The following is a 13180-nucleotide window of genomic DNA, read 5'->3' as shown; positions in this document are numbered from 1 at the left end:
TTCCCTGGGTAGCTAAAGCCAAAACACTGTGAATTGTGGTTAGTTGAGCTGTGGGAGCAAAAGTATCTTGATAATCAAAACCATGTACCTGTGCAAATCCTTTTGCCATGAGCCGAGCCTTTTACTTATCCAACATGCCGACGGACTTGTACTTGGTCTTGTACACCCACTTGGTTCCAATTACCTTGCGTTTTGGTGGTTGATCCACAAGGTCCCAAGTGTTGTTCTTCATTATGGAGCCATACTCCGACTGCATAGCCTCCATCCACCTATCATCGCCCTGTGCCTCTTCAAGACACTTGGGTTCATCAGCACAGATCACTTCTGTCATCAAAGCATAGTTGACCAAGTGTTCCTGCGCCCTTCTTTGCTCCTCTAATCTCTTGGACCGGCGGTGTTCGGATGGTTCCTCCTCAATGGCTGGAGGTTCTTTGCCATCCAAAAGCTGCTTTACCCACTTCAGGAATGGCCGTTACTGTTGTGGTTCTGCAAGCTCTTCTTCATCTTCTTTGTCTTGAATCCTCCCAAGCACCATTGGGGGAGTTCAGTCTGCTACTGGTGGCAGTATTGGATGGATATCCTGGTCCCGGTTGTCTAGGAAGGAAGCATCCTCCTCTAATTGATGCAGCTGTTCTGAGAAGACCACATCGCGACTTACAATTACCTTCTTGGTAACAGGGTTATAGAGACGGTAACCCTTCACCTCTTCACTGTAGCCCAAGAAAATACACTTTCGGCTCTTCGGTTCCCATTTGGTCCTAGTAGCATCAGGGACATGCACAAAACAGTCACATCCAAAAACTCTGAAATGTGCAGCTGAAGGTTTCTTACTAGAAAAGGTTTGCAGTGGAGTCATCCCATTCACAACCTTCATGTAGCTACGATTCAGGATGTAAACTACAGTGTTACATGCTTCAGCCCAAAAAGCCTTTGGCAAATCTTTCCCTTTCATTATACTCCGGCCCATTTCGCACATGACACGCATCTTGCATTCTGCTACTCCATTTTGCTGTGATGTATGTGGCGGGGGTTTCTGTCTCTTGATTCCGTGACTTTTGCAGTAACTTTCGAATTCAGTTGATGTGAACTCTCCACCTCTGTCTGATCTCAACTTCTTCAGCTTCCTCCCCGTTTCTTTCTCGACCATTACATGCCATTCCTTGAACCTACTAAAAGCCTCATCTTTAGTCTTCAGGAAGTATATCCATATCCTTCTACTGTAGTCATCCAATCAGCATCATGAAGTAGTAGGAACCACCCAAAGCTTCCATCTCCATCTTTCCGCAGAGGTCCGTGTGAACGAGCTCTAGAGGAGCCTTTGCCCTGCTGGCCTCTTTAGGAAAGGGATGCCGATGCTGCTTGCCCATCATGCAAGCTTCACATACATCGGGCAAATCTAAAATTTTTGGTAGGTCTGCAATCATTCCACTTTTATGCATATCCTTCAAAGAACTAAGGTTTAGATGACCAAACCTCTCATGCCACAGCTTAGTGTTCTTCACATCCACTCGAGCATTGAAAGCTAAGAGTTCGTAAATGTTGTTGCACCGTGTACCTTTACCAGTGACCTTCCCTTGAAGATCCAGAATCTGTGCACCATTCTTATCGAATTGAACTTTGAGGTCCCGATCCGTGATCGTGGAAACAGACAACAAGTTCCTCTTGATATCTGGCACATAAAGAACATCGGACAATTGTTTTACAACTCCATCTAACTTGAGAGCAATCGTACCTTTTCCTTTTGCAAGACATTTTGCATCATTGCCGACTGCTACCAGGATGTCATTCCCTACCGGCTGTAGAGAGGTATACCAATCCTTCTGACTGGTCATGTGGCGCGATGCACCACTGTCAATGATCCACGGTTCATCTACAGGTACATGAACTGCCTCCATCCAAATCTCCTCAATTGCGACGAACAGCTCTACTGGTACTGCCTGCGTGCCGTTGCTGGACTCTTTCTTTACTCCGTTCTTCTCCATCTGCAATCTTCTTTTGGCACTCATTCTGCTTGTGCCCTACCTTGTTGCAATAGAAGCACTTGATCTTCTTCTTTCTCTTTTTATCATCAGAAGAAGATGGGTTACCAGAGTCCTTACCCTTACCTTTCTTTGATCCGGTCCAGAAAGCTGAATCTTCTCCAGTCCTCATCTTTTGACGCATCTCCTCCTCCAGAAGCATCGTGCTAAAATCCTCAAAGTTGAGGGGTGGATTTCTGTTTTGTGTATTCAGCGCCGTAACAAGACTGTCGTACTTTGGTGGGAGAATCCGTATGCACCTTCCTGCTAGATTCTCACTAGTGATGGTGATGCCAATCGCAGTCATCTGATCACGCAAATTCTTCACCCTAGTGATGAACTTCTCTGCCACTTCAGACTCAGACAACTTCTTGTTCGCGAGTTGAGTCTCCAGATTCTAAATCCGCGTCTGATTCGTGGTCTCGTACTGATTTTTCAAGACCGTCCATGCCTCCTCCGCGGTGGTGACATGTTGAATTAACGCCATGATGGAATCACTAACACTGCAGACAATAGAACATAGTGCATCTGCATTTCTTCTTGTCCACGCGAGAATCTCATCCACAGTTGGTACTATCTATTGTCTTGCATTGGCTGGATCCGGTCTCGCAACCGGCCTCACGTCCACCCCAGTAGCAGTGTCCCAAAGCTCGTATGCGCTTAGGATGCTCTTCATCTTGAACTTCCAAAGTGGATAGTTAGAGCCGTCCAACTTTTCGCTTTCGCCGAACGGTGAGATTCGCAATCTTGCGGGCTGGGCCATCTCTCACAATCTGCTCGCAAACAGAAAACATACTACCAAATCTTCTTGCTAGAGTCCAGGCTCTAATACCATGTAAGAAAATAATACAACGTCTATGCTCAACAGATAATAGGATCTCGTACGCAAGAGAGAAAACAAGATAGTCTGGAGAATCAAAAATTTGATTATTGTAGAATTGATACAATAGATGGCGCTGTCTCCCAACCATGTGCTCCTGTGAAAGAAGCTTCGATGGCATGCTAGAAACAGTAGAAGACGGAGGCTGGATGCTAAGGAATCGGGGTTGTTGTAGCCAGTGATGAAATGGGCTTCACGGGCTTGCTCTTATATAGCCACCACTCGTAGTTGATTAGGCTCAATTGGGTGACCGACCCAGTCTGCCCAAAACGGTCGACTGGGGGTCGGTCCCGAAATAGGCCACCCACCATACGATAGAACTGGTGCTCAAAACAGAGCAACTAACCTACAGTTGCCATTCGGCCCAGAGCCATCCGGGATCATTTGAGGCTCCAAATGGGCTCCGCAACCCGAGAGTGGACTGCCTCGGGAAATGCTCCGTCTACCCTCAGTGCGGTCAGTCAAGTGATGCCTTCCTGAACTTGCATGTAGCCTAGTTGGCGGTGTGCCAACTCTATCTGAAGCCGTCCAGCCATCAGGCCACACATGGCCCCCATCTGGTTTCCAAACCAAGACCTACCAGATAACCAAGCTACTCAAATGCCTTCTCCTCATATGGGGGGCTTAGAAGTAGAGTTAGCTGGTTTTGCGTAGTTACACGAGAGTGGAGCATTGATATCTAACAACCTCTGCATAGATCTTCACTACAGCCAGACGATGTTGCAAAGAAGCTAAAGAAGAGGGAACATGAGCTGGCAAATGAAATGGTACTTTTGTTTTCATCAGCCATGGATCAACAAGCAGCATCCAGGGGCTCTAGTGGCTAGAAGGTTTTGAGCAAGGCGCTATAGCACAAAGATGAATCTCTAAGTGGAACCCTAATCGAAAAAGACCTTGGCAATTTCATATTTGATATATTTTTCCACCCTTACTTAACATTGGGTGAGACCACATGAACCACCTTCAATTTGTTCCAAGGTCTTTGCAAGGACCATTTGCATATCCACACAATAGGTCCTATATTGCCACGCTCATACTTCAATGAGAAAGTGGATTCGGATTTTTGGACCTCGGCTTAGTGTCCAGAGGAAAACAACTACATTGCTCGAGGCCATAACAACAGGTAGAATTCGAAGTTGGAGGTCATAATGGTTGGGGTAGCCTTATTTTGGAAATTTGACGATGAACAACAAGTCTGTCTTGTTTTGATGGAAGGTGGGGCTGGACTTTGAGAGGGGAAGTGATGAGATAATAGGCAGCCAGGAAGTGAAAAAGAAGGTAAGGCAGCTGACAGAAGGAGAGGTGGCTATTGAATGTAGTGAACTGGAAGAAGGCATCCAGGAAGCTATGATGCCAAATGGGTTGTCATCCTTTAGCTCAGAGAATCTAGAGTAGACAAGTATCATGTGGAGTAGACGAGTGCAAGACTCTCACAACCTGACCAATATTATGGATAATCAAACTTAGACTTGGAAGCTAACCTAGGATCCATGCCTTACAATCTCAGGGACGTAGATCTCCGTTGGTAGATGGGTCACGCAACTCGTAACACCAATAACACTAGTACCAAAATGGAATCGCCCACAATATCGACCATCTAGCATGGCAATTAGTTAGGCATCCCCAACTGAACCACACAAAGCATCCACTAGGACCCGAGCTGCGTCCGGTGCGCTCATATGGAATATGCCGCCATAGTCACACTTGACTAGAACGAAAATAATATCCATAACAAGAAATATCGGAAATACAATTCCACAACATTTGTGGGGTATCCTCCTCCTGATGACCCTTGTATCTCCTGATGGGGAACCCTAAGGGCTTAACCTTGGTTTAAACTAGCAGTCATTTCGAATCTCAGTCATCGTCTCCTTTTTGGACTGAAGCTGCAATGGATCCCCATTGGCGTGGATGCATCTCTGTGGCTTCAGCTATGGCAGCAGCCCTTTGCAGAAGAGGCCCTCGCTCCCCTTCTTCTGCTCTTTCCCTTCACAGAACCCTCGTTCCCCTTCGATTGGACACCGCTAGCTCTGCTCAGGCGGCGGCCACCCCTCCTCCTGCTGCTTCTTCTTCTTCCCCTGTTTCCTGGTAACTCTTGTTGTATCTGCTTATTGTTTTTCCTTCGCTTGTCTTCCCGAACCGGCGTGCTTGCATTATATGCTCCGTGAGAGTGTTTGTCTCTGCACTTGTACCCACAAAATAGCCTATCGTACAGGCTTTTTCTGGTTCTGAGCAATGCCCTAATAAATTGGATAGCTCGATTGGGATGATATGCAAGGATTTGGACCCGGAGCCAAAAGTTCCACTTTCGTTCGGATCACTATCTTCATCAAATGCTCGGCTTTTCGAGGTTCACAGGCGTCTAGCTTGCGGCAGAATTGACTTTAGAGCAGCAATTCTGCGCCGATGGAAAGGGTCCACGGAAATCAGTGGTGTGTGCATCCATCCTGGTTATCTTTATTCCCTTTCTCACGGGGGACAGTTTCGAAGAATGAGCACAGAGAATAAGGCAACAAAGAGGAAGAAAAAGAAGAAAAAGTCCAAACGGAGCCTTATTAAGAAGCTGAAACGACTACGTTATGTGACAAAAATCAAGAAGAATAACATGGACCATGAACAGAAGTTAATGGCAAGGATCGAGAGAGTAAGCCCCCATTCGACCAAACTGTCGTTTCTGGCTTCCCCTAGGGGCCCAATCGCAGGCACACGCACACAGTTTCTTAATAGCTGGCTGTACAATTTAGAGACAGCTACCACGGGTGTGTGAGTGTGGTGTGGGTGTGCTCAAAAAAAAAGGGAAAAAAAAAGCTGGCTGTACAATTTAGAGACAGCTAACGTGATCTTGTTCTCTCTCAGGTCAAAAAAAGGATGAATGAGCTAGAGGTAATTCTTAAAAAATATGAATTACCTCCTTTGCCCATGCCAGAACACGATCCAGAGTCTCTGACTGCTGAGGAGCTTCATTATCTCAAGAGATTGGGTTACAAACACAGGAACTATCTAATTATCGGCGTACGTAGAATCTTTGGAGGAGTTGTTCAGAACATGCATCTTCATTGGAAGAAGCATCAATTAGTGAAAGTTCGTTGCAAGAACTTCACCCCAGAGCAGATACAAGAAACTGGAGAGCATCTAGCAAGGTTGAGTGGTGGTATAGTTATTGATGTACAACAGGGTCACACAATTGTGATGTATCGAGGAAAGAACTACTCGAGGCCTGCAGATCTCATTCCAAAGAACACATTGAACAAAAGGAAGGTAAGACTCCTTTTTACATGTATAATGGCACAAGAGCACTTTTGACTTTGCTATTCCGAAATCTGATCAATATTGAGTTGGGTTTTGTGGTTGCCTGAAATTTTATAACTAGTGCATGTGTCTGAGTTTCTTTCAACTATTCAGCGTTCTTTTGTTATCACATGTGATCGACTAGGTGAGGAATTCTCCTTGCCGGAAAAGAAACCGTTTTAATTACTACCTATTCTTAACTGATGATTGCTAACCTTATCTTAGGTGTTCCCTGCTGTACGCTAATTTGTCTCCCTCCTTAACTACCAACGCGGTGTTGCGACTGATGTATGAACCAGGCCCAGCCAAATAAAAACGTAGTGGCTGCGTGAGCCAGCAGGCTGGCTGCCTGTGCCAGCCTAAAAAAAGATCATCTTGAAATGGCATTGAATCTGTGAAGAACCAGCCTTCTCAAGAATGCAAATGTGTGCAATGCATGTAGAATTTGAATGTCAAGAATGCAAACGTGTGCAATGCATGTAGAATTTGAATGTCGATTTGCCCTCCAATGGGGAAGAGCACCCTTGTGAGAGTACTTGTTTCTCTTTCGACCTACATGCAAGGTGGGAGAGAGATGGTGGATGAATGCAAGGTGAATAGAGAGAATGCTTTGTGAGATTTACAATGAAAGGGTGTTACCCTTTCATTAATATCCTTTCAGATCACTCAAGTTTCATCTTCCCATTTACACCTACCCTTAGCCTATGACCCATGCATCTACCATTCAATGCACCTTAATGCACCCTTCCCTTCCTATTGCCCCTAGGACCTAGACACGTGTGTGCATATCTTTATTAATAAAATAAGTATCACATGTCCAAATTTGATGCTGTCTGAAGCAGCGGCTCTAGCTCGACTAGTCCTATTTACTCAGATGATCCACCACCATAACAAATCGGTTGGTGTCCATCATAAATACATATACATGTTACACCATTGGCATATAATATATAAGAATGCTTCAATATCCACTAGTGATTTCTCTTGTCATGACAGAATCCATCGATGCAATTGAGTGGTACACCTTTGTCTGAGTTTTTGTACTGCCCATTTTGCTCCTGCCATCTAGCATGCCTGATCCCTTGTAGCAGATCCCAGCACTCAGCTGTCAGTTTGAGGTTCTGCCTATTGTATGAACTGCTGCAGCTCCCATGTGCTGCATGTAGGAACTTTTATCTGCAGATTGAGGAGAAATCTGCCCCTCTTCAAGTCAGTTGTATCTCCCTGTTTAACCAGTGTCTCCCTGTTGATTCTTTTCATTTAAATTGGCAGGGGGTAGTGTGATAACTAGCAAAAATGCTAATGAAGCAGATGAATCACCTTTTCTACAATCTGAAAGGTGTCGTTTCATTGTCCTTATTCTGAAAATGTAAAATATGTTCATTGAATAACACAGGCATGTGGAATCCCTGAGACTAGCTAAGCTATGAATTTGGATAGCTGTGATGATATGATAGTGTATGGGAAAAAGAGTCTGCCTTATGCTAGTATTCAAGATGATTGGCTTTGCTTTTCCAGGTTGTCTTTCACATGATCTAAAGTTTTGCATGCTTTATTCATCGAATTGAGAAAAATACTTCTGCATGAATAGATCTGGAAGTGTGGATCTATCGAGTTATTGTAGACTACATAGATCATGATCATTTATTTATTTACTTACTTTTTTGGTTGCAAAATGGATACTTTACAGGCACTCTTCAAAGCAAGATATGAACAGTCTTTGGCATCATATACCAGAAACTTGAAAGCTCTTGAGAAAGAGCTTAAGTTGTACCAAGAGTATAAGGCTCAAGAAACTGCACGTTTATTTTCCCAGGAAGGTGTTGATAAAGACCCAGATGTTCATGAAGAGCCAGACGTCAGAATGGAAGGTCATGTAAGCTCATGGTCAGATTCAGAGGAAGTGGATGTCGATCCTGCTCTTGTATGTGATTCTGATTCTGTTTTGGAGACTGATTCTGATTTAGATTCAGATCCAAATTCTGTGAAGCTTAAGATGCACCAAGAACACAGGTCTCAAGAACGTGTAGGTTTGCTGTCTCAGGAAGGTGTTTACAAAAAACCAGATGACAGAATGCAGAATTATACAAGCTCATCTCAGGAGGATGTTTACAAGAAACCAGATGACAGAATGCAGAATTATACAAGTTCATGGTCAGATTCAGAGGAAATTGAAGCTAATCCTGCCCTTCTATTTGATTCTGATTTAGAGACTCAGTCTGGTTCTGGTTCAGATATGGATTCTGAGAGGGAGCATGAGCTGCATCAAAAACACAGGTCTTCACGAACCACAGGTTTGTCAAGTTCTATGAGCACATCATCAGATTCAGAGAGTATTGATATTGATCCTGCACTTGTATGTGATTCTGATTCGGTTTTGGAGTCGGATTCTGGCTCAGATTCAGATTCAGATCCAGATCTTGATGTGGATAACAAGCCCAGTAAATATGCTTGATATATGGGCAATTGCAGCTGAAAGATTTCTGGTGTCATTGCCCAATGGTATGATCTCCATATAAGGCCATTAACATGCAGTGTTGGCCTATGTTCTTATTCAGGTATCTCTTGGCATCATCATATCAGGGGGTCCCTGTAAATGGTAGTATTGTGAGTGATTCACGTTCAATGTGAATTATTCAGGATGGAAGCATCGAATGTGGTGCATTATTACTCTAAAAAGTTCTGGTTGAAATGGGGATATTGAGATTTGCAAATCGTCGCTGAATCACTTAAACAAGATTCTTTTGCCAACTATGGATTATACTGACAAGCCCTATGAGCTTTCTATTCCAAGCGTTTTTACTTAGAGTGCTCATTTGGGGGAACTGAAATGAAAAACTGACTTAACAGGCAGTTTTAGCTTGGGTGGAGAATGTGAAATACTCTTATATTAGTTTCTCCTTTAGTGCTAGCCTACATCATGGCTGATCTGCACTTCATCTTGAAGTTCTATTTTCTATGCTAAAATTTTAAACTCATCTTCAGAGGCACTTATAGCTTGGGTAAAGAGAACGTGGACTACTTGTTGATTAGCTTTCTCCCTTAGTGCTAGCTTATGTCGTGGTGAGTTTCCTACCAAAGAGTTGGCAAATTTCGCATTGGCCAATAATAGCCAACATGAAGGGCCTTTTTAATGGTATAATTTGTTGCATAATGTTTTCTAGTGTTCTCCACAAATTGCATCATGGCAATGAACCATGGCTTGCTAAACTTTTCAGCATCAATCGCTCAACGCAAGACACCATCAATTCCTTGGTGATACAATCCATCCAAGATTCTATAGCATTTGTATCCTCTTTTGACCTTGTCTTGTATAGCCTAGTGGGAAGGAGACTAGAATATCCCTCCATACAACTGTCATCCATGGTGATGGTGGACAAAACACTCAATTTATAACATTCCTCCAAGTCATTCTTCGAGTTTGAACAGCCACTCTGACAATTAAAAACCAATTCTTATAGCATTGCCAACCAATTCACCAACTACGCCAATGGATTGGGGGTTTGAATTACTTGCTTTGCCAATACATCACCCATCGGAATATAATAGGTTGGTCCATTGCTTGCCCTTTTCATTGTACATGGCACCATTATGTTGTGAATAAGTCCACCATGGACACCTACAACTTTCACCTTCACAATGTGTGGATGCCTAACAATGTCTTTTGAAATAGTTGAGATCTCACATACCTTCCCCTTTTTCTCATCAACACTTTGGCTATCTAGTTTCATCGTGGACAACACTTTGGCTATCTAGCATGAGTTGGACTAGCAATACCTATTGCTATTCCTACAACTATTGTCCTAGGTGCTCAAGTCCTAAAAGCTATTATTTCCCCATCAACCTCTTAGAAACCCACCCATAAGATCAATCAAACCAAGGACCAATAGGTAGAAAGGCAAGGTTGATTAGGTGAGTGATGGTGGGGTCCAAGCGAGGCCTAACCAAACTAGGTGGGGTTAAGGCGACAATTTGGTTGACTTCCTACCAAAAGTGGGGCATATCTTAGGGGTCCCATGTCTAAAACACCTTTTTTCATGCTAGAACTTGACTTTTAAAGGGTCTCGAGGATTTCAACAATTTAGCCTCCCATTGCTTTTGCTATGCACTTATTATCTTGCTCTCTTTCTTTGAACCTCTGCACGTCTATTGCTTCTACTCTACACTTGATGTCTTGCTTTCTTGCTCAAAACCTCTATTACTCTTGCTCTGAACCTCTCTACTTCTACTCTGTTCCTCTAGACTACAGCTACTCTGAACCTCTACACTGTTGCTTTGCACCTCTGCTCTGTTGCTTTGAGCCTCTAGACTGTTGCTCTGAACCTCGGGGCTACTGCACTGTTGCTTGGGCCTTTGGATTGCTGCTTTAAACCTTTGCACCACTTATTCTACTCTAAACCGTTGCTCCTATCCTACTATGTTGCTTCCTCTTCGTACCTATTGTCCTGCTTTGAGTCTGCCACATCTACTTTGAATCTCTACTAGTCTTGCTCTACAGGTTTGCTACTCCTGCTCCAACCATCTGCTACTTTAATCTAAACTTCTACTACTCTAAGCCTTTGATGCTCTGATCTAAACCTATGCTATTTTTGTTTTAAACCTGTGCTACTCTTGATCTAAACCTCTAATACTCTTGATCAAAACCTCTACACCACCACTGCATCTCTAGTACACCAAAGTAGGAGCATTAGTAGCAATAATAAGAAGAGACATATAATGCAGTAGGCATACTAGCAACAATGAGAAAAATGAATAATGCCTATTACACTCTGACACTTCTTATGAGATACCATAATCTCCATTACAAAAAATTTGGACTAAAAAAGAGGCCCTGCCCTTGGGCTAGTGACATGGAAGGATAAGGTGAATAAAACTGGGTAAAGTATTGGATAGTGGAGGGCAATAGAATATTAGAAATGGCATGACTTTTCTATTTCTTTATTCAAAGGCCCAAAGTTTGATGTAGGCCTCCTACTTGCTGCGTCCACTCTCTGATCATGTTTTTGAACAGTAAACAAACTAAAAAACCTAGTTTCTCAACCAAACTTGCACCATTTGTCCTAAAACGAAATCCTCCCCATCCAAACACCACACTCCTCTCATTCTCTCTCATTTCTCTTCCCTCTTTCTCATTTCTAAGCTCCATGTCAATTTTTTCTCTATTTTCAAATCTCTTCCTTTCTTTTGAATGGGAAGCTCATTTCTTTGTGCTCCCTATCATAGGTCGGAATCTCACGACAAAATCTCATTAGTTCCCTTCTCTACTTGCATTTCCCTCCCATTTCACTTTCATTCTTTCAAAACTTTCACGATTTTTGAATGAGATTTGCCTTGCCTTCTTCTTGGGCGCTTTCTTTCAAATCTCATCACATCTTCTCTCAGCTAAGATTCTCTTGCAATCTCAGATCGTTTTTGTGCAAAAACTCGAGGCAGTCATGTTTTGGATGAACCATGAATGATGCAAGGTGCTTCGAGCCTAGAAGGAGCTACTGGACGAGATTCTTTGAGAACAGATGAAAGAAGATTTATTTTCAGCACTCCACTTTCTTATGCATAAAAATGAATCTTTCTTTTGCTCGTCTCCCAACACTGCTTTGTGGGGGGCATGATTTCCAAGACTTGTGAAATTTTGGGGTCTATCCAGGCACCTTTCATAGAGGTTGAGGTGAGATATCATCTGTTGCAATGCAAGACACTGAAAATGACAAGATTTTAGATTTAATGATGCTACTTTGGAAAAATAGCTAGTTTGTAGTTCGTTTTGTGTAGTTGTGTTGTTTTCTTTATTTTGAAAATGCTCAAAGACTTGTTTGTTTTGAGATAAATTTCATGAGAAGTGAGCTCATAAAGCATTTCTTACAAGAAAGAATAGTGCAATAGTAAAAAAGCAATCTCTTTGGATATCTTTTCAAGCAAATAAAATACTTTCAAACACATACACTCTTACGATGTACAACTTTTTATAGAAAATTGTTTAAAATACATTTTGAGATGTTTGGGAGCATATAATTTGTTTTGGAGCAAGATCCATCAACTTGAGCCTCTTGGAGCACAAGAGGGCCACTAGGGAGAACAAGTTTGATCACATTTTCACTCCAAAGATCCTTGTTTCAAGAATCGGGTGATGTTCATTCACAAGTTTCTAATTTATTTTATGTTAATAGTTTAACAATGTTTGTAGTATTTAAATGTGATTTGTGTTTGTTTATTTGTAATTTACAAAGTCAAGTGTGCCTCTAAATTTGCTAAATGCAAGTAAATTTGTTTTTTGTTTGTGTGATATCTTTGTATGTGATATTAATTTTGTTTTCTATCATTTTACCATGTATATGTGTTGATGTTATTGATATTCATAAAGTTTTAAAACATGTTTGATATAGTTTGTTTTTTATTATTATTATTTTACATGCAATAGCGTAACAATGTTTGTGATATTTAAATGTATTATGTGTTGTTTCTGTGTAATTTGCTAAGTTAAGTGTGTGACTATATTTTTCTAATTAAGGTCATTTTATTTGTTATTTATGCAATATGTGTATATGATATTAGTTTTGTGTGTCATCATTTTATCATGTTATATATGCTCATGTTATTGACATTTTTTTTTAAATGTTAGCATGGTTCGTTTGGGTGACCATCATTTATTACTTGATGCTAAGTATATGTGCTTTTGAATTTATACATTTCAACCATTAGATTTTGTATGCAATAGGGATTCTATTTTTGTTATGCTATTTGCTTATGTCAATATTATATTATGTTAGGTGTAAACTATATAAAACCATGGAGGTCCCCAGGAAAAAGAAAAAGGTGTTCAAATTGATGTATAGAATGCACCATTTCTAAAGAGGAATGAGTCCTCCTTAGCAAGTGAAAGTGATTTAGTAGCTCTTCGAAATCAAGGAAAAACATATATGGATTTGTGATTAGATGGAAAAATATATCCAGTAGATCCAGAAACTTGTCAAGCTCCTTAATTCCATGGGTTAACGAG

General features: G+C 41.9%; 1 protein-coding gene across 1 annotated transcript; it reads left to right on the top strand.

Annotated features, from left to right (window-relative positions):
- The first annotated feature begins 4784 nt into the window (after nucleotides 1–4784).
- Nucleotides 4785–8983, top strand: LOC147899652 (uncharacterized). Its single transcript, XM_087378679.1, has 4 exons — nucleotides 4785–4986; nucleotides 5155–5542; nucleotides 5755–6156; nucleotides 7877–8983. Exons 1-4 carry the CDS (start codon nucleotides 4790–4792, stop codon nucleotides 8639–8641), a joined length of 1752 nt encoding a protein of 583 aa, XP_087234805.1. The 5' UTR covers nucleotides 4785–4789; the 3' UTR covers nucleotides 8642–8983.
- Nucleotides 8984–13180: the final 4197 nt, after the last annotated feature.

This window comes from Dipteris shenzhenensis, chromosome 8, assembly GCF_047967505.1.
Source record: "Dipteris shenzhenensis isolate YYH24624 ecotype China chromosome 8, Dip_SZ_1.0, whole genome shotgun sequence".
Lineage (NCBI taxonomy): Eukaryota > Viridiplantae > Streptophyta > Polypodiopsida > Gleicheniales > Dipteridaceae > Dipteris > Dipteris shenzhenensis.
The sequence above is the reverse complement of the archived record's forward strand: the minus strand, read 5'-3'. Positions and strand labels throughout refer to the sequence as shown.

Excerpts from the sequence above, each read along its gene's own strand:
- LOC147899652 (XM_087378679.1), top strand. The coding sequence starts at position 4,790 with ATGGATCCCCATTGGCGTGGATGCATCTCTGTGGCTTCAGCTATGGCA. Across the intron at positions 4,987-5,154 it reads TCTTCTTCCCCTGTTTCCTG|CTCGATTGGGATGATATGCA; the intron begins GTAACTCTTGTT and ends TAAATTGGATAG. Across the intron at positions 5,543-5,754 it reads TAATGGCAAGGATCGAGAGA|GTCAAAAAAAGGATGAATGA; the intron begins GTAAGCCCCCAT and ends GTTCTCTCTCAG.